Raw genomic sequence first — 21,443 nt, forward strand, 5'->3', positions numbered from 1 at the left:
GGCACATCCTGTGGAGTGCAGTTATCATGTGGGCCCTTCAGGTGACAGTCATTACAATTTCTGTCTCTTTTCCTTCTGGAGCCTTTGTGTAGTTCACTTAGCATCAAGCTGAGAGCTCCTACCACAGTTCTTTTGGCACAGGCCTTACCACTCCTGCTGGCTGCTTACTCCCTTTAGCTGACCCTGAACCTCCCTCCACATCCCCTTGCCCACCTTCCCCAGCCCCAGGTTTCTGAGCTCTGCTCAGTCATTTGTCTTTCTGGGCAGAGGCCCTTCCAAGATGGCAGACATCAGACTCCCTCAGGGACACCAGGCACAGAGGACAGTTAGCCACATAGCCCTCCCTAGCTATCTCTCTCTCTCTCTCTCTCTCTCTACTCTGTCACCAGGCATGTGTGTCCTTTACTAAACTCCAGGAGACACTTATCTATAGTCTAAGTCCTTCCCTGATGCCCTCATCAGTTGGTTTCAGATGGAGAAAAGTACCTCCTCCTCTTCTCAGATACCCAAACAAACTCTTTCCCACATCAATCTGAGGTGGGTGGAAGACTGAGGCTGTGACACACCATTTTTTGGTGTGTCCTGTGTAGCTGAACCAGCATCTCTTTCGGATGTGCAAATATTTGGCATCCACTAAATTATGGATTCGTAGGTCTGCCTTTGGACCTCTGCCCAAACTCAGAGAGCCACTTTAATACTGTGTTCCAATAATTAAAGTGGGCTTTGTGCATTTATTTCCTCTTTTGATTTTTCTCTTCAAATTTACGTTCTATTCCTAGTCATTCCCTTTGACCTTTTAACTCTGTGTCTCCCAAAACACCTACAAAGGGGACCCCCAGTATTGGTGGTTGTGTGTTGGATCCCTTCCCGTAGACTCTGGGCAAGTTATTCCTGGCAGCTGAGAAATGAGCCCCAGATGGAGGGTGCCTGGGAACAACTCCTGTTCAGTCATACCTGCTGGGGAGCAAGGCTTTTGTCTGGCAGGACTTTCAAAGCAATTCAGGACCTTGTCTTCCACCCAGTGAAGCACAGCATAATGATGTTTGAAGATGAATGCTTCAGTAAGCAGTAAGCACTGATTTTTGCCTATGTTAAGTTTTCATTTTATAATTTTTCATGGATGTTAGAGGAATTAAGATTTAGAACCAAATAATTGCTCTCTTTTAAATAACTGAATATTAAAACAAAGCATTGTTCTTCTTAAATAATTCATAAAACTCCACCTGTCTTGATTTGTTATCTATCTAGCAGAGTTTAAAGCATAAGAGACATTTCAAAACCAAACAGAACTGGCAAAAAGACTCATGAATAATTAAGGCCATCTAGAAGTCCTTGTGAGACACCATTTATGTTCTTGGAATCCATACACTAGTGAGTAGCAGAACACACTTGCTATATATATGGTCCCAGGCATTCGGCTTCTCAGAGGAATGATGCTCAATGAGAAGAAAGCAGAAAACTTCCCACACTAATTCTTTGCTTGAAAAGATCCAATTTTATCCTATAGTTTCAGCATGTCAGTAACACAATCTGTTATGTTGCAATTGAATTGGAAAGTTCTCAACAAATAATTTCAAGGCTTAGTCATTATTTCCTGAAGGTTCACTAAATTAGCAACACTGCAGGCTAATGACTCAGTTTCCTTTTAATGTCATTGTTCATATTCTTAATACACATAGATCATGACCTATTACATAACTTAATGTGGGCACACTCAAAGGGTTTTAATTCTATATCATTGTTTAGTATTTTAAAATGGGATAGTGGGAGGTTGAGTGTGATTTCTATAATTAATTTTAAAATAACATTTTACAAAATTTGTATAAAATATCTGTTCTTATTGGGAAGAGAAAAAAATTCTTGATATTTCTCACATGGGTATTTTTGTTTTCCATTTTCATAATTATATATTTCTACATTCACAATTATTCAGCCAACACTGAGACTCTTACAAGGCTGTCCTACCAGAAGGTTCCAGTTAAAGGAAGCCAAAGTGAGGCTTAGTGGAAGGTGTCCTGCTGTGAGAGCTTTGCTAAACTATAGTCTGCCTCTAATACAACATCCCCCTCCACACACACATCCAGTCTGTCTGCAGTTCCTACCAATCCTAATTCCAGATCAAAACTGGGGTCTGGCTGCTTGAATCATCTTGGTCCACCTCACCCTCATCTCCCTTGGACTACTTTAAGCACCTCCTATGTGGTCCCCAGACCTATCTAGGGCTACTAGAAGAACCTTGTATTTGCCCTCCTTGAAATGCATGTACTGCTTCCCACCTGGAATAAAAAAATCTCAGTTTCTTTGCAGGGCTCACAGACCCTGCCTGATGCAGACCCTGCCTGATACAGCCCTACTCCTCAGGCTTTGTTTTCCTGCCGTCAGACCCATGGTGTCTTCACTCATACCATCCTTCTTCCTCTTGTCTGATCCACCTAAGCTCTTCGCCACGTTGGGGCCTCTGCCCTTGTTCTTCTACTTCCTGAACTCACTGGGTCCACCTTATCCCTCAGGATTAATCACATGGTTCCTCCTCAGAGAGGCCTTCCTTCCCTGAGTTATTTCAAATTTCCCTCTTTATTCCTTCCTCACATGCCTCCCAATCAGCAATTGTACCCATTGGTCTGCTAGAAAGCCTGTGACACCAGGGACACTGAGTACTGTGTTCGTTGCTGAATCCCCAGTACAGAAACCAATTGTATGTATGGGCTCAGTACAGATTTGATGGAGAGAGGGAAGGAGTGAATGAATGCAGTATTGCAGACACTATATGTATACTGATTTTTGCTATGTGAAATTATCATTGAACCTGCAGGGCTAAACATCTTGCCACTTCTTAATTATTTTCATCAGTGGTCATACGTGCTCATCAATTTAGCATGGGTACATTTGATTTGTGAAAGCTACATTGGTAGTTACAAATCTAGGATCATGCAATGTATTATTTTGAAATCGTTCACTTTTACCCTCATCTGCTTATAGGGAAAACTTTGGGGTCTAACCCTAACCTAACCTATATATATGGAGCTGAAATTTGGCCAGAATACTGAACTGTTGGAATACTTCTGTGTGCCAGTTATTGGTGCCTTCCTATCATTACTGTGAGCCCTAAAGTGTTCTTTTCCCTTCCTTGGAAGGTCTAGGAGGGACTACTGGGGTGGATCAGGGTGTCAGGCCTGGATGCCAGCAGGGGTATGGTGCCCCTGAGAAAGGCACTGGCATCCTAGTGAGCAAACACTTGCCCCCTACAGCCACCACCTCAGGGTCACCCTTGTGTGGCTGCTTTGGGGAACTTCAGCCTCTGCAGTACATCCTTTCTATGCCATAACATCTGTCAGAATGCAATTTGTGGTTAATACTCTGGTGTTACTTAATATTTTGTCCTGGATATTAAGATAAGAATTTCCTACTTTCTCTAGATAGTTACACCATGTTTTCTTTAATTGATGTGTGGGTAATTTCCCTCAAGGAAATGTGAAGTTGTCATAGTGTAATTTTAATACGATCTTTACAGAGAATAATCTCATCATCATTATCACTGTTATCATTTTCAATATTGTAGTAATATCTGTAGTAATTACCTACTAGAGTAAGGATAAAGTTGGCGTTTAAAAGCTAGCACTTTCATCTATAAATAAACTTTAAAGAACATAGCTGATACGTGGGTGCTGTGGTGCATGCCTGTAATTCTAACAACTCTGGAGGCTGAGGCAGGAAGATCACAAGTTCAAGGCCAACCTCAGAAATTCAGTGAGGCCCTAAGCCTGTCTCAAAATACATAAATAAAAAAGGCTGGGGATATTGCTCAGTGGTAAAGTACCTCTGGGTTTAATCTCCAGTACCAAAAAGAAGAACATAGCTAATGTGGGTCAGCTGTGACCCTGCCTTTATAGTCATCCCTCCACTGCTTCTTACCTACATTAGGATATTTGCTGTGCTGAATCTGAGTTCAGTCACTTCACAACAAAATGATTTGGGAAGTGGGGATTGGGAACTAATCTTTAATTTTCATTCCTTTGACCTGGGATATTTTTTTGATGTTTCTACTCTTGGTCTCCTCAAATGACACAGAGTACGTTTCCTGATGGGTGGACGTCATGGAGAATTTAAGTTCCTGCCTCCCTCTGGATATGCCCCTTGCTATGAAGCCTTACTTCCCAAAGAGAAGATGAGGTTGGAGCCTGTCAAAGAATATAAACGTGATACTGATGGTGTTAGAGATCTGCTGGGTACCACCCAGTTCCTCTCTCAAGCCTCTTTCATCCCATGCCCCATAGATACCAGTCAGGTAGGTTCAAGTTGCCAGTGAGACGCAACTCACTTAGATAAAGTGAGATTAAATTCTTATTTCTTCTGCGTTGTCTTTGAACCATTTTTACTATACATTCTGTAGAATTGTGCCATCTGAACAAATACTCTTGTTTCTACTGCATGCACAGATTGAGTTTAAGGACTTCTTAATCAATGAGCACATTAAGCACTTGCCACATGCAAGGGACTGTACTCCACCAAGGATAGGCAGAAATGTTCCAGTGTTCTCTGAGAAGTCACAATCAAGTTGAAGATGTAAGAAGTAAATATGTTATTTTTAAAAAGGTCAAAGGTAATAAATGCAGAATGAACAGTATGCATATGTAAGTGCTAGAGATATGCTTTAGGCTAGAATATTTCTGGGTGTCTACAAAACAGATGAAATTCAGTCCAGGACTTTAGTAGGATTAACTGGGATGAAGTACCCAGGGGCAATGTAACAGGAATGGGGTGAATAAAGGGTCTAGAAGTAGAAACACAAAATAGGAACAGGTTCCAATGGAGATTCTCACAAGACTGGACAGTTGGAGGAGAGGAACATGCAGGAGGCAAGCTGGAAATTAAAACTGAAAAGAATGGGATAGTATGGAGGGAGTAGGAGAGCTGATAAATGAACATTTTCTTTCCCTTCCAGGGGCCTGTATTTGTTTTTTTGAATTTTTATTTATTTATTTGTACCAGGGGTTGAACCCAGGGGCTCTTAACCACTAAGCCACATCCCCAGTCCTTTTTATTTTTTATTTTGAGACAGAGTCTCACTAAGTTGCTTAGAGCCTTGTTAAGTTGCTGAGTCTGGCTTTGAACTTGCCATCTTCCTGCCTCAGTTTCCCAAGGCTTGTATTTTGAGAGAGACACATTTACAGGGTCTGACAAGAAGCATTCAACAGTTTTCAGCATTTCCTACACACACTACTATTGTAGGAACATTATCCTAGGTCTTATAGAAAATGAATGAAAAGGGACCTTGCCATTAAGGCACTTGGGGCTAATAGTATGGATGAAGATTAGCTCTTTCGGCCCGAATAACAACTCTAGGATGCATTTACCATGACATTCATATGACCCTGTCACCTTCATCTGTATCTCTGTGTGCATGTGTTTGTTTCTTACCTCCTATAGCTAGTGATTATGAATTCCCATAAAATGAAAAAAACAGCATTTCTCTGCCTGCTAACAGATAATATGGACCTCAAATACAGAGAGTAATTGATAGGAAACTCAGATGAGTTTGTGAGCTAGAGAGGATCCTAGGATTTGGAAAGTCTGGTTCCTGTGCTTTCCATATGTTGTGAAGGAAAACCTTTACTTCACCCTCCTACTTTTGTAACTGATACCTGCAAATTATACAGAGGCTAACAGATTAGCAAGAGAAAAGGATAAATTTTAATCTCTTAGTACAGAGTTCACAAAGAAATGGGACTCAGGGAGGAGGTTAGCATTTGGATCTTATAGCATTTTCTAGGGGGAGGGAGAAGATAAGGGCACTCCCTGGAAAGTAGATGACTCTGAGGCTCTCTAGATGGATGGGTCCTCAGGAGAAGAGAGATGTGATTAGTTTTGTGACAGTGTCTCTTTGGGTGTGGTGCTGACATTTCTCTGGTGCTGAAAATCAGTCTTCCCTGGGAAAGAACAGTGGATTATTTGGGCAGATGATGGGAATTGGGAAAAAGTCCCTTCTGCATCATCGGTTTCCCAAATGTCTTCAGTTCAAAATAAACCTGCTGCCTCTGTGGCATATTCTGGACTCCTTGCAGGCAAGAAGTTTAAGGGCCAAAGTTCAAAAGAACTTTGTGGACACAGAGTGGTCATGCCTTCATAGGGAGAAGGAGGAGCATGAGTTACTCCTCTCCTGGTTGCCTCTCCTGCTAGTAAGCAAAAACATGGGCTTCCCGGGAGAAGCTGTCTCAGAGCACCAAAGCATAAGGGAACATTTTGATGAGGGACAAGAGGAGGGTTTGACCCAAGAATGAGAAGAGTTCTCGAAACATGCAGAATTGAAGATTTAGAAATCACAGAGTAGAGACACAACCACAAGCCAGAATAACTGTCATCTAGACACGAAGCTGAATTTGTGAGGACCTGGTAACTAGGGTAAAGTTGCTGGGCAATCAAATAATAGGGAAGTTCTCATTGGAAAGGTGCAATTTATTGCCTTGAATGAGACCTTGTAATTTTTTAGAATCTATCATTCTGTGAAATTTCTGTCAAAGGAGAAGTTAAATATAAGCTACTCAGGCGTTCGACACTCCAGCCTCCCTGGGGCATGTTAACCCTTGGCAGTGAAGCATTGTTAACAAGAGCACTTAATGCCTGGCCTATGCAGAACTGCATGGGTGCAGCCCAGACTCTTGCAGAGCTCAAGCAGAGGAAGCTCAACTCCCAGCACCTTCCCTGGGGACTCTAGACTCCTGGTAGTGGCTGTCAAGCCAGTGTTACTTTGTCCCCAGTAGTCAACAAGTTAGGTCCTTGAAATTATGACTTGGCATTGTTTGCGGAGGCCCCTTTCCTATGTGACCAACTGCATTTTCCCTTTTCACTGAAGCATTCTAGTTCCTATAAATCCACTTTCAGGCTGTGATCAACTATAGAGCACTTATTTTACAGGTTACCTTAATTAATTAATTAATAAAATAAGTGTGTGATTATTGTTTGCTAATAACTTCTCCATTTGCTTCCTATCAAAGCATCATGCCACTCACTTACTTTGACATTGACATAATTGTCAATTTCTTAAATGTTTTTAGTTGAAAAATTGTGATTATAACACATATTTTGAATGTGTTATTGCTGCCTTTCTCTATGATCTTTTTATTTTACTTTGTTTTAAATTTTTAATTTATTTATTAACTGATACAATGAGGTAATATGTTTCTGTAATCTTTTGATATATCACCAATTTGATATACTTTTCTTTAAAAAAAAAAAAAGGGAATTTTTTCCAAGAATAACTGCCCCCCCCAAAAAAAAATCATGATTCTTCTTAATAGTGTGATTTTCACAATGGACACACTAATAATAAATGGAGTAGAGCTGGGACTTCAAGGCCAGGCAGGTAGCCCCTCCTAAAGTGGATGGTGGGGCCTAGCTACAGCTGACTGTTGCTGGGCACATGTGGGCCCAGCATTGGCCATCTTCCAAGTGGACAAAAGAAATTAGAAATCTGGATTTTTGTGTGAAATCTCTCATTGCTTAGGGTCTATCAACCAATAAACTTGGAAATAATAACTTATTAAAATAGAAGAAAAGAAAATGGGCCCTCTGAGGAGAAAGAACAAAGCAGGAAGACGAAGTTTTCTTTAGAGGTGGTCAGGGGAGGCTTCCCAAAGGCAGTGATATCAGAGCAACATTCAGAAGGATGCACTCAAGGACTCTTGCCAGGCGTGGGGTCGTGTGTGGTGAGATTAAGGTTGCACATGTGAAGCTGTGGAGTGGTGAGATGATCTGGTCTTTGGGGAGAATTTGAAAAAGTCTGGAAAGGAAGTGTTTTGTGGAGACTGTGATGAGAGAAGAGCTCTGTACCCTTGGCTGGTAAGTTCAGTCTAGTCTTAGGAGTGTCAAGGAACTCTTGAAAAACACTTGGGAGCATAGTGTTTTAATAGGATTTTTGTCATTGTAGACTCATCTCTGTACCCGCAGCAGCATACATGTTGAGGACTTAGGGAGATAATTATGAGACTCTTGCAAGGAGTCCATGGAGGAAATAATGAGGTTGAGTGACAGGAGAGGGTCCTTCAGAAGGCACTTAGGAAATTAACATGATAGATTTCATGTCTGATTCAGAGAGCAAGTAATGTCAAGGGAGTGGGAAGAAACTAGGATGACTTCAAAGCATGGGGCAGCAATGAGACCATTTAACAAAAAGAGAAAATAAAAACAGGAAGAAAAAAAGATTTTGAAGGAAAGGTAGTGAACCCAGCGTATGAAAGTCGCTTTGATGAAAAATCCTACAGGCATTTAAATGGTGGATCTGAACTTCAAAAGAGACCATGACTAGAGGGGCACTGACTTGGGAGTGACCATCTATGGGTGGATGTATGTGGTATCTCCCAAGGAGGGAGCATGGAGTAAGGAAATAAGAGGAGGGGAACATTCACAGATGAACCTGCAGCACAAATATCCATAGAGAAGAACTGGAAGGAACGGTCAGAGAGGCCCCAAGGAGCAGAGAAGAAGCCAAGAGAGAGGCAGGCATGTATGTCATGCAGGGTGAGGTTAGACTGGTGATGCTAGTGAATTCAGATGAGCACCAGAGAATTATAGGATAGATTTCAATAGGATTGATTCTTACAGTTCTGGATTTTCACTTGCTCCTTTTCCTTTAGGTTGTTCTGCCACCTCACTTAGAGAAGATTCGAGACAGATTGGCTGAAAACATCCATGAGCTTTGGGGAATGAATAAAATAGAGCTCGGCTGGACTTTTGGCAAAGTATGTATTTCAGTGGCCAGAGAGGTAGAGTCTTGCATTATCTTGATACCTGGAAGGGTTCTTCAAAAAGTCAAATGAGTGTGGAGACCTCATGAACCAAAACTCAACCATTTCTCTCTACCACCAGTCCAGCAGCCTATTGTTTGTCCATCAGGAGTCCATCTCCTGACTTCCTTTCAAATCCTGGTTTCTTTATTCAGGGTTTACCAGGTGCTCAACACCTCACTTAGAATATCCACATCTCTTCTTCCCCTTGGAAAGAGCTGTCCTCTTCATGGATGGAGAAACCTGCCTGATTCATTGTTTTGAATCAGAAATTGTTTAACAGGCTTTCAGATGTAGTGCTAAGATTAATGGCCACACAGGGGAGGTTAGGGAATCTCTTTCACTAGAAATCATTTTCACAGCAAATGCAAATTAACTTTGTCCTATGATTTGTATGAGGTCCTGTTTGGAGGCAGAAAGACAGGTGAGTTCCAAAGCTCCCTGTGACCCTGGCACTCTCCTGTGATGAATATTGCAGCTTAGTTACTAAAAGGTCCTTCCACTCTAACACTTCTGTATTTATAGAGCTCCCATAAAAGATTCTCCTTAAGTTTGAGCACCTCTCTCCTGCATGCTCTTGTAATACCACACACCTCTCCTTTAGAGAACTTAGCAATTGCAATTTTGCTTTTATTCCTGTGAATATTTTGTTACTGCTTCCTATACCCGTTTACTTTATATGCCTGGAGCTATCTGCATTCACCATTGAACTCTTAACATCCAGCTCAGTGCCTGGCATGTAGTTCATGCACTCAAAAAATACTTGTTAAGGAATGAATGAATGAATGAATGAATGACTTGATGTTTCAATCCACTGTTCAATAGAGTATCCATGAGCCATGTGGCTACCAAGAACCTGAAAGATAATTAGGCTGGATTGAGATGTGCTCTAAATGTAAATTACATACTGACTTTTGAACACCTAGTAAGAAAATAATAATAATAAATATATCTCCTAACAATCTCTTATGTTACTTGAAAAGATGGTAATATTTCACATTTGCAATAAATAAAATATATTGTCAATATTTCACCTATTTCTTTTCTAATGTGACTGCTAGAAATTTTGAAATTGCAAACACAGTGCACATTTATGACTGGTGTTAAATATTTCTGGTGGACACTGATCAGGATTCTGCAGTCCTTTCTGTACTGAGGAGTGCTGCTCTTCAGTAACATTAGGGTCACATGAATTTTGGATGAAGGAAACATGGCTACTACATGTAAAATCCCTTCTCTCAGAAAGTATGTTCTACATGCAGACACCTGTGTAGAAATAGATTCAGAGAGCCCAAGCCATTGGTAACCTGCGGACTGTGTGTACCATTTACTAGAGAGAAGAGCACCAGGTCACCCATCACCACGTGGCTATCTTTGTCTTGCTTGATATGGGTTGCCTGGGCTGTGTATCAAAGTGTGTTCATTTCTGTTTTTCAGTGTGTTCCAGCTGTCAAAACTTAAATTATGTTCTTTCTTATGTTGTCACCTAGATACGGGATGACAATAAAAGACAACACCCCTGCCTTGTGGAGTTTTCAAAGCTCCCCGAAACTGAGAAGAATTATAACCTGCAGATGTCAACTGAAACCTTAAAGTGAGTGTTTAATTGAATTGAAGTTGGACTAAAAAGTGAGTGGATGATTTAATACATTAAAACTAAACTGCAAAGCTTTGTTTCTCTTGCCTGAAAACATGACATTCTGATAAATTAGTGGGCATGGTGAGTATTCATGTGACAAGAGGATTTAGCATAGTGAATAGCCAATCCACCATTGTTATTTAGTGTGTATATTTCTTTAGAGACTGTTTTCTCTTTGCTAGGAATGGGAAAAATGTGTAGGAGGCAGAGAAAAAGATGAGAAACAGAGTGAAGGACAAAGTACCTCTTGAAGTTCATAATAATAAGACAAAGGATATCTAAAAACAAATGGGAAACATGACTTGATTCATTGAAATTCAATTTTAAAACAACTCTCAGCTTCACTCATGATCCCAGTCACGGTCCTAAATAAGACTGTCACTTTTGTAGCCCAAGTTTATGCTTGTTGCCTCTTCTGTTTTTTTTAAATTTCCCTATTCCCTAGCTGTCCATGCAGAACATTCGGACATCATTTTGTTGCTAGAAGAGTGCTCTGTGAGGTGCTTTGTCTTACAACCTCACACATGTGATACCTTCAATTGCATTAGATGCTTCTCAAGGGAGCAGCTGTGTACACCATGGTGTCCAGCACAGCTCATGGCTCTACACAGACATCACACAGCAAATATTTGCTGACCTGTGGGTCTGATATGAGAATCCTCTGTTCTGTGGAATTAGAAGCCAACCATAATTCAAAGTGAAATTATAAATGGGAAAATGCCTCACAGAGAGGCAATTACTAAGCTTCTCTTTTGTTCTTCTTTTTTATCATCTGCATCAAAAGTTGTCCAATGGTGACCCAGGAGACAGTCAGATCAGCTACCCCTCTTTCTGTAAATAAAATTTTATTGTAACAAAGCCAAGCTCAGTGGTTTACATATCACCTAGAGCTGCTTTTGCTCTGTAATGGCTGAGTTCAGTAGTTACAACAGAGATGAGTGTGTCCCCAAAGCCTGAAATGGTTACTATCTGTTCCTTCCAGGAAATGTTTGCCAACCCCTGATCTAAATGAATAACTAATATCCATTTTTATCAGCTAAGATATAGGTTAGCTTTATCTTGCAATTCACCCTTATCTTCTCCTTCTGTTGCTTCAGAACGCTGCTGGCCCTGGGGTGCCACATTGCTCATGTTAACCCAGCTGCTGAGGACGAACTGAAGAAGGTCAAACTGCCCAAAAAGTAGGTGATTTTTCAGTGGTTCAAGCCTTAATGCTTCGGACTGAATTTTTAAGCTGGGGAGTGGGTACCTGTATCTGAAGGCAGACGACAGCCCGGGTACTTACTAGCTCAGGATGTTCCCTATTACTGGTTACTTAGAAGACACTGAGGCCCTCAGGCAAAAACCTGCTAAGCAAGAAGTATTTCAGGGCCTCCCCTCTTGCTCTTTCTGCCCAGACCTAACACTGTTAGTTTTGAACTAGGAAGTTTGGAGACCTCAGATGGTGATACTGTGTTTGGTCTACAAGAGTAGCATTTGGCAAAGGAGCTCGAAAATTCTTGGTAGTCACAGCAGAGAGTCACTCCTCTGGCACTGGGCCAGCCTTACAAGTCTTTTGTGGAAATGTAAGGCTCTGCCAAGATTTCTTTGGCCCCCTAGATCTGTATGTGTCCCACTCTCCCTCCCACCCCCAACATTCAGAGTCACACTCTCACACATTCAAATACTTGCTCACTGGTATATCCTTTGGCTGCCTCACTCACCTGCTCCCATGTGTGCCAGTCCTGGGTACACGTGTACTCACACACAGGTGTCCTTGTTACTCGGTGCCAAGGCAGTGCCAGCTTTAGGCAGTTGCTTATCTTCCCCATCTTTCCTCCTAACCTCCCAAGCTGCCAGGCTCTGCTCACACACACAAATCCTGTGGCCAAGGAAAGCGCATCTGAGAGATGGCAGCTGGAGGGGCGGGCTGCTAGCCAGGGTTGCTGGGGTTGCTGCTTATCCTTGCATGCTGACTCTGCCCAAGAGCAGGTATGCTGAGAAGGTGGACTCAGAGCAGTGTTTTGTGCCAACAGGAGACCCTGGATCTCATGCTGCTCTGTTTCCTGGATTAAATGGCCCAGGTGTCTCACATTTGGCTTCTGGCCTGGTCTGGGCAGTCAATGATCCTGAGGCCTGAGGCCACGGGCATCTCTGGACTTGCATTCCCACATGGCTATAATTAACTGCTCTCTTGAGATTCACTTCAGAGTGCCCTGGCCTTCTCCACTCACACACAGTATCTACCTCAACCACTGAACTCTCTCATATCTTCACCTTAGCTATGAGATCACAGACATCTGAGGCTGCGACTCCAGATCTGGACAGCTAACTGCTAAGGTCACTTCAAGCTCACACATTCTCTGCTGTCATGATTTTTTTTTTTTTTAATTTCCAAAAGTAAAGCGTTAGCTTTCCACGAGCGAGTGACCATTTTATGCTGATTTATGAGAAAACATTGGGCTCAAGGTCTTGTCCTTGCAAATCTGGTTTTAACTTTGTATGTTTTCAAAGTAGGATGAAAGAGCTGCTGTAATATTGCAGCATGCTGAATGTGCCTATCATTTGTACAGCATATAGGGTATTTGATTAAAAATAAGGGTGTTGTACCAACCCTCTACTTCTCTGACAGTCTTCTTTGGCTATAATGACAATGGACTAAGGACTTTATCTGTGAACTTGAAGTAGATCTGAGCTGTCCATCAGCCACAGAAGGGAACTTCTGACTGTAGCTTCATTTACCTAAATTTGCTTACCATGTGCTCTTGATCTAAACTCTGTAATGGGAGAATCATAAAGATCTGTTCAAAATATATCTACTTTTGCACCCACTTGTAGCTACATGATGTCCAATGGCTATAAGCCAGCCCCTTTGGATTTGTCTGATGTGAAGCTGTTGCCGCCTCAAGAAATTTTAGTGGATAAACTTGCAGAAAATGCACATAATGTTTGGGCAAAAGACAGAATAAAACAAGGATGGACCTATGGCATTCAACAGGTGAGAAATTACTGGACCAGGCATGCTGGAATAGTTAGAAAATATGATCATCCATCAAAGTGCCATTTTGCTCTGGAGAGTGTTAGATTGGAAGATGGAGATAATCCTTGCACTCTCTCTTTCATATCCAGAGTACTGGATGGAATTTGTGATGGTCACATTGACACTGACTCCAGGTATAATTCCAATTTTGCAGAAATGGATAGGTTTACCTTTCGCCATTATTATTATTTTTTTTTTTGAGATTCACTCATCTGTATTGCCCTGCACATATACCCACCTGCTGTACTATATCTATTCCATGCTTCTTGCATTGTAGAAAGTTGAGCTTTCATGCCACTCCCCAGAACCAAAGCTAGGAGAAAACCAACATCATAGGTGAGCAGAATTTCTGGGATGGTTCCAAATAAATGACAGTGAGGGTGAAAAGGAGAACCTAGACCAAAAAAGGGACAAATCAGCCTGACAAGAAACTTGTGCCCCCTTATCTCAGTTCTTTGAACAAAGGATTCCTGGGCAGAGTTTCTGTCTTGAGTAGGACCTTAATAGCCAGGTCACAGCAAGGAATCAGGCAGTTTAAAGCTAGGGTTTGGTCCCGAGCCATCTACACACCTTTTTCCTTAACATGCTTCCTAACCACCAGTGGTAGGGTTATATCAGGGAAGTTTAGGGGTGGCCATGTGCACATGAGTTCCTAGGCACCTGAGCCTCCAAACTCACACATAACTGAAAGCCAAGAAAACTATAACCATGAATACCATAAAGGGTAGGGTAGTGAGTTCAAACAGCATGTCATGTGGATTAGTCAGGTGACTTGTTCTGCAATCATCCCTACTGTCTTCTTAGTACCTCCTGAGGAACTGAGGACTCTACATCAGATGTTTACTTTTGCAATGAAATGGATCCACTCTGGCTCTCCCACCTCTCCTGATGTTTCTCTATGAGGTCTTGTTAAAAGGCTCTTGTGAGGAGGCTACCACAGTCTGTGGTGGCATAAATTTCTGTAGGGGACTAGTTCTTCAAATCCTTTCTGCCTCGCCTTGGGACTGGAGGTTTCTAACCAATTTCATAACACTTCATTTTATGTGCAGGCTGGTACTACTAACATGTGTTTTTTTTAATACTAGCTTTGAGCATTAGTAAAATTTTTCCATTTATACTCATTTAATCCTGAAGAGAAGTGGCAAATATGTACATTGCTAAATATCAAGGCACTTGGGAAAGAGCTAATAGACTAGTACAAACCAGCCAGGCAGCAGGAATGTGTGAGTGGGACGAGCTATTTGTAAAGCTGACATGTGTTTTCTTGGCACCTCTTTCCTCTGGCTTCACACAGGATTTGAAGAACAAAAGAAATCCCCGTCTGGTGCCATATGCATTACTGGATGAACGCACCAAGAAGTCCAACAGGGACAGCCTGCGGGAAGCCATTCGGACGTTCATTGGTTATGGGTATAACATTGAGCCATCAGACCAAGAGCTAGGTATTGAGCTCAGATTAATATTCGTTAATGCAAGAATTGTTGAGATTAGGAAGGATAGGAAGTATAATTTAATTAGGCCTTTGTGGTTTGATGTTGGGCCAAATTTGCTAAATAGGCCTTCATCTGGGAAAGTGCTAATTTTAAATAGGTCTAACTTGCACTATTCGAAATGGCATTGTTTAAAATGGCGTATTTTCTTAAGGGGGCGGGAGACCATGTTTGATGTAATGCATCATCCAGTTGATGTTTCCATGAGCACTTCTGTGACCCGGCCCCATAGGAAATACATTATCTTCTTATCTTTGAGGGAAGCTAAGCTCTTCAGAACACCTGCTCACAAAAACCAAGTCACTTTCATTTCTCTTATTCTCCAAAGATGTATCAGCTTACTTTTAGACCAAATAATCACATCTCCAAGAGTCAAATTCTAGTGCTGATTAAAATCACCAGCTTATAATTGGTGAACATGATGTTATTATTGTCCTTTACCCCAAGAGGTATCACAGGCCACCAGGACAGAATTATAAGTGATTTGCGGGATGGTTTTGGACTCAGACCTGGATTCAAAACTTTCACTTACTTGAATGAGTGATTAAACAACTCTTGAGTCTCAATTTTTATTTATTTATTTTTTGTCTTTAACATAAAGGCAGTGTCACTGTGATAGTGTCACAGGTCAGGACTATTGTAAGGACAGAAAGAGATGGCCTCTAATAGATCCACTACAAAGTCATCACTCAGCAAATGGGGTCTCGTTAAGAGAATGGTAATTATTGTTATGCTATAAACAGGATGTTACAATGCACAGTGGGAGCTCTGTGGCCATCTTGGTTGTCATCCAGTTCTTTAGAGGAATGCTACCTAATTATTAAAAGACTCTGTACTCTCTTTTCCTCTCATGCCTTCTACTCATGTTCTCACAATAGCTGATCCAGCTGTGGAGAAAGTCAGCATAGACAAGATCCGATTTTTCCGGGTGGAGCGATCATACGCAGTGAGGTCCGGAAAGTGGTATTTTGAGTTTGAAGTGGTGACCGGAGGAGACATGCGGGTCGGCTGGGCAAGGCCAGGCTGCCGGCCTGACATTGAGCTGGGGGCTGACGACCAAGCCTTCGTGTTTGAAGGCAGCAGGGTGAGTCGGCATAGTATCCACACATCCTCAGTCCAAGTTTTGCTTCTCCAAACATTCCCCTGGAGGCTGGAAATATTGTCTGGATCTTAGGTTTGAGAGGCCCCCACCAGTGGCTAATGAGCCCTGAATGAACACTGCCTAGTAATTGTTTCTCTGTTCTCTTCTGGCAAAGGTGAGGACTGTGCCCCAATCCTTTCTATAATCATTTCCATATCTGTTCTTTCGCCCAAGCCATCGACTCTGCTCCATTTGTTGAACACTATGCAGTGGTTGTGTTGGAAATCTTACCAATTTGTCCTGGCTACTCTCATAGCTAACTAGGAATCAGGAGACTCAGGTCACCTTTTCTGATGAGCCTGTGTGTCTCAGTTTCATTCGATTGTAAGACAGACCACTTCTCCCTGAGTTATCCGTGGTAGAGAGGTGAGTCCTCATAGAATCGTGTACCATGAACAGTTAGGAGACACTACTGCTGTGGTCACTTCTCCAGTGGCATGGACTTCTAGGACCTCTTTCTCTAAGCCCTGGGGTCTTATTTTGCAGGGCCAGCGTTGGCATCAAGGGAGTGGGTATTTTGGGCGAACCTGGCAGCCAGGCGATGTGGTTGGTTGTATGATTAACCTGGATGATGCCTCCATGATCTTCACACTGAATGGGGAACTGCTGATCACCAACAAAGGCTCTGAGCTTGCCTTTGCTGATTACGAGATTGAGAATGGTAAGTCTACCTCCTCCCCATCCCAACTCCATGGGGTTGAAGGAAAACCCAGGTCTGAGTGGGCCCTTCCACTTCCTTATTTGGAGTACATTGCCTTTGTATATTTGCAACTTTAATGATGAAGACTATTCCTTATGCTGTCATTTTAAAAGCATCATGACAAATGATAATGACAGTATATACAGCATTGATATAAATTCTGAATTTCCATATCGATTGAGCTCTCCCTCTACTTCCTTGCACCTTGGTATTCAAGGTACCCCAGGTTTTCTAATATTACAAAGGAAATTCTCCTTGTATATAGACTAATGTCCTTGGCAGGAGAAAAGAATCAGGGAATTAAAGAATTATCCTTTTATTCTGATTTGAATTGTCAGTCTGCATGTTTGTGTAATTGAACTTGATGCTTTGAGGAGAACCATTGAAACACAAAAGTTAGACTTAGTTGTTCCCTTGAATGAAATAGAATTTATTTTGAAATTCAAACATGCCGTGAAGCCAAAGCAGAGTTGTACTTATTAATGACCATGAATAGACTGCAATCAGCACAGAGCTTCCAGCTAGACAAAGGAAGAGTTAGAGCTTATTATTTCCTGTCTACATCACTGTGTTCTGTATGCAAGATTGCTGGCACATGCGGAAAGAAACGTTGGACTGCAAGTCAGTGGACTTGCTCCTACCAGGCTGTGTGGCTCCCAGGAAGTCTTGGCTTGAGGCCTGGGTTTTACTTTCTTCATCTCTACCAGGGAGTAAAAGGATAGATGAAATAAATTCCAGTGTTCTTCCCAGATATGAAATTCTGTGACAGTGACTTAATGCCTGCTGTGTGCAGGCCCCGGGACTCAGTGCTGTGCCACCTTCTGCCTCTTGCTTACAGATGAGGTGGAGGCTGCTCTGGAACGGACAATCTTGGCCCATACCCTGCCTCTGCCCCCATCTCCTCTACCCTCTTCCCAACCCCCAACATCCTAGTTGACTTTTTTTTTTAACCTCTTTGAGCCTCATTTTCCCCTCTGTAAATGATTAGGGCTCCTTGTAACTCTAAATATCTAAGACATTACAAAAGAAACAGTTCCCACCTAGAAAGCAAGAAAGCACAAATATATGAGACCATGTATGTGTAATGTAAATGTCCTTTATTTGCAGAATGCTTTAAGTTTTGTAAGTGACTTTCACGTTTTTTACAGAGACCCATCATTGCAACGTGCATATCCAATTGTACCTTTTAAGAGCTCTAAAGATACTTGGGGGAATAGAAAGGTGGCAACTCAATATATTTTCCTAGAGAAACAGGATGACTAACGCCTGATGGGTCATGATTTAATGCCTTCTGAAGGGATTTAAAAATCAAAAGTTTTAAAGAAAGCATCCTATTTTGGGAGACAGGAAGAAAACGTTGCCAACAGAAGTGTCTTGTGTGCTGGTTCAGAGGCAAAGGAGAGGGAGAGCCTTAGGTGGCCATGAGAGCAGTTTAGAAGAGCCATCACACCCAAGCAGTGCTGCCTCCTGGAAGTCAGGAGGAAATGAAAAACTGGGGGATTGGAGCTCTTCCCCGACAGAAGAGGCTCCCTAGGTCAGAAAGGATCCAGAGACTGAGGACCTTTCCCTGGCTTTACCATTGAATGAACTGGAAGACATAACTTGTCTATTAGTCTTTGGGTCCACCATAAGGCAGAGATAAGAATTTATCTCCAAGTTCATCACTTTAATGCCAAGTGATGAGAATTTTATAAAGTCCAAAGCTTCTATGTTCCAGGTGTGGCCCATGTCAGACCAGAATCAAAAAAATGCATCCTCAAAAGAAACTGGGATTTGTATGGTCTAAAGCAAATGAAAATGTAAGTAGTAGCAGTGTTAAAGGTCTTGTTTTCTGGTTGTAGACTAAATAAGATGAAAATATGAAAAGGTAACTAATAATGCAAAGCATCAAATTATAAATAGCAAGTGACTACTACATAATGGAAATTCTGTATGAATGGGTCTTTTCATCAAATGTGGAATAAAGAATGTGCCCTCTGTGGAAGTGTATTCCCATCAGAGGATATCATGAGATTAATAATGTGGTCAGTAGTCATGAGACTAATGATTGGGGAACTTTAGGAAAGGTTGGGACAGTAGGAGAATGGAAGGTTTGTATATGTGCTTCACAGACAGTGGAGATGGACAGGTAGAAGAAGTGCAGGTTACAGCCTAAACACCTAGACTCAGACCCCCACTTCCAGAAACTATTGTCTCATGTGGGCTACACACTCTTGGATTCACCCTCTGGGAAATAGGGAGCTGATACAGGGTTTGAGCAGAGAAGTGTTTTAAAGAGAGAGATGTTTCAGGGTAACTTTGCTTTCTAAGATCATCTGTGTTATAATGAAAAAGATATGCCTCATAGGCCTGTTGTGTACAGGGACATGATTTGACCTTCAAAATAACAAAGTCTATTATTAGGAAACTATTTTATAATAGAATTGTACTGTAATATGTTCGCACATTATACTGTAGCATTGTATCACAATTTAATAACAGAGCGACAAGATAATTGGAAGGCTCTTTCAGTTGTATGATAGCTCAGGAGTTGGCAGAGGGGGGCAGTTGAAAGGAAGATGACATGCCATTCTTTGATAACAATAGCCCAGAGGCCTGGAATAACCATGTAGCATCTCTGTTCTCTGCCGAATATGGAAAGAGGCAACAATTCTTGCCTTGAGTTGTTAGGAAAACCATCTGTTGAAATAAACACGTCATGCATTGTGGCCCCCATATATGCTTGCCCTATGTGCCTGTGTTCTAGTCGCCAGCACAGCAGCCTTGATTCAAGCCATTACCCCCATGAGGTAAAGAGCCCTTTTGGGGGAAGGAACAGGGGCCGACCTTACAATTTATGGCATTTATTTATAAGTTGTCATCTCCATTCTCCTCTGCATCATGCTCTTACCTGCCTCATTAGAATTTTTCTAATCATTGCTCTGTCCCAGTCCTTGCCCAGGACCATCACCCTTCTATACTATCACATAAAGCTATATGGAAGCTCAGAAGCCTCCAAGGTGTCAACCTTCTTTTCTTCTCCATTTAAAGGAGAGGAAGATACAGTCCTTAGCATTCTGCCAGACCTCAGGATGTTGATATCTGGAAGAAGCTTCAGTGTGGTCCCCTGAGGGCCATCCTCATCCTGCCGCAGCTTCCATGTCTGCAGGGGCAGCCTCCCGGGCTCTTCCTGTCCATTGGCCTGTCTGAGCTGAACGGATCCCCCAGCTCTGTTGGCAGCTCTTTGGGAAGCAGAAAATGAGACGTGTTTGCAGAAAGTGTCAATGCCATCTGCATGCACACATTCTGGTGGCAAGGGACCCTGCCATGCTCTCTCCAGATGGAAGCTGTACTTCAGAAAACAGCTGTGGCAGGGGAGCATGGTGCTGTGTTTTGTGCAAGGACTATGACCATCACTGGGTTACCCCTGAACTCCATCTTCTCCAGTCTTAGGAGGAAATGCAAAGAGATGAACAAAACATGTGATGCTGAGATGAGACTCTCAGAAACACCCATAAAAGGTCTGAGGCCACCTAACCACCACTCTCCAGGATCTCAGCTCTCCCCTCCTGGTAGTGGTTCTTCTCCATGTCTTTTTTCAGAGCAAAGAGGATTGAAAATAGATCCAACATTTGGGTTTTCTGGAGAAGTGGTTTCTTCCCAAGCTCCCAAATTATAAAAAGATAACCAACCTGCTGTGCCTCTTCCTATTCACAAAACCAGGATGAGGCCTTGTAATACCAAGTTTATCAGAACCTGACATCCTCTATGAAACATAAATGCATGTGTTCTTACTGTTCTTTTACTGGAATGATTCTGTATTCATCTTGACTCAAGATGATGCCATTTGGAGGATTCTCCTCAAACCTCCTCAAAGATGTCATCATAATCTTGTCTATTAGCCTGCATGGAGGAAAGGGAATTTCTTTACCCCTTTATATTTCTTTTACTTCTCCAGTCTCATTTTAGGCTGTGGGTCACTTTAGTTGTTTGCAAAATGCAAATCCTTTTTTATGACAGTGTCCTTGTCAAATGGGTTCTTTTATCCAGAGTCAGGTGGCCACCTGTGTGCCTGGGGTGCTTTGTGATTACGGGTCTTCAGCTGCCTAATCTAGAAACAAACTGGTAAGCTACCTGACACAGGAAAATGATTTGCAAAGGGAAGTAGGAGTTAGTCACAAAGCAAGTTAGAGTAGGTAAGAATTCAAAAACAGGCATCCCAGTTTCAATCTCTGTTGTTTCTGGACTCCTGCTAAAGCAGCTTTGTTCACACACTGGTTCTGTAGTTTACCAAGTAACAAAGAGGTGAGGGAATTATTCAACTTTGTAAGCCCTTGTGTTAAATGGCATAATAATAATGAGTGCTGACACTGATAAAGTGTTTGATGACTATTTGTTGTGGTTTAGTACATCACTGCTGCCCGCCCCCATCTACCTACCATGCAGAGTTATAAAGTTACATGAAGCATTAATGCCACAAGTAAAGAAGTTCTAGAAATGGAGCCTCTTGCCAGGTGAAGGGAGCTGTTGCAAGTATCCAGTTGTCAAATCTTCCTCAGGAGAAATTGTGGCACTTTATGAGGATTCATCTCGACTCTCTGCCTTTCTGGGTTTCTCTTTTCTGACTCAGACCTCCGGTTTAGTTTGTCTTCCGTTTCTCAGAGCTTCCCCAGCTGTGCCCACTTAGTCCCCAGG

The 21,443-nt window shown here is 42.1% G+C and overlaps 1 protein-coding gene across 1 annotated transcript in view; it reads left to right on the top strand.

The window, feature by feature from the left end:
• Window positions 1-21,443, top strand: part of Ryr3 (ryanodine receptor 3) — a 369,815-nt gene that overhangs the window by 138,068 nt on the left and 210,304 nt on the right. Inside the window, exons 21-28 of the mRNA XM_047539293.1 lie at window positions 4,069-4,285; window positions 8,631-8,735; window positions 10,271-10,374; window positions 11,517-11,600; window positions 13,237-13,396; window positions 14,733-14,880; window positions 15,807-16,012; window positions 16,556-16,730. Of these exons, the coding sequence (XP_047395249.1) occupies window positions 4,069-4,285; window positions 8,631-8,735; window positions 10,271-10,374; window positions 11,517-11,600; window positions 13,237-13,396; window positions 14,733-14,880; window positions 15,807-16,012; window positions 16,556-16,730 (1,199 nt within the window). The remainder of the gene's footprint in view (window positions 1-4,068; window positions 4,286-8,630; window positions 8,736-10,270; window positions 10,375-11,516; window positions 11,601-13,236; window positions 13,397-14,732; window positions 14,881-15,806; window positions 16,013-16,555; window positions 16,731-21,443) is intronic.

Source organism: Sciurus carolinensis, chromosome 2 (genome assembly GCF_902686445.1).
Source record: "Sciurus carolinensis chromosome 2, mSciCar1.2, whole genome shotgun sequence".
Classification (NCBI taxonomy): domain Eukaryota; kingdom Metazoa; phylum Chordata; class Mammalia; order Rodentia; family Sciuridae; genus Sciurus; species Sciurus carolinensis.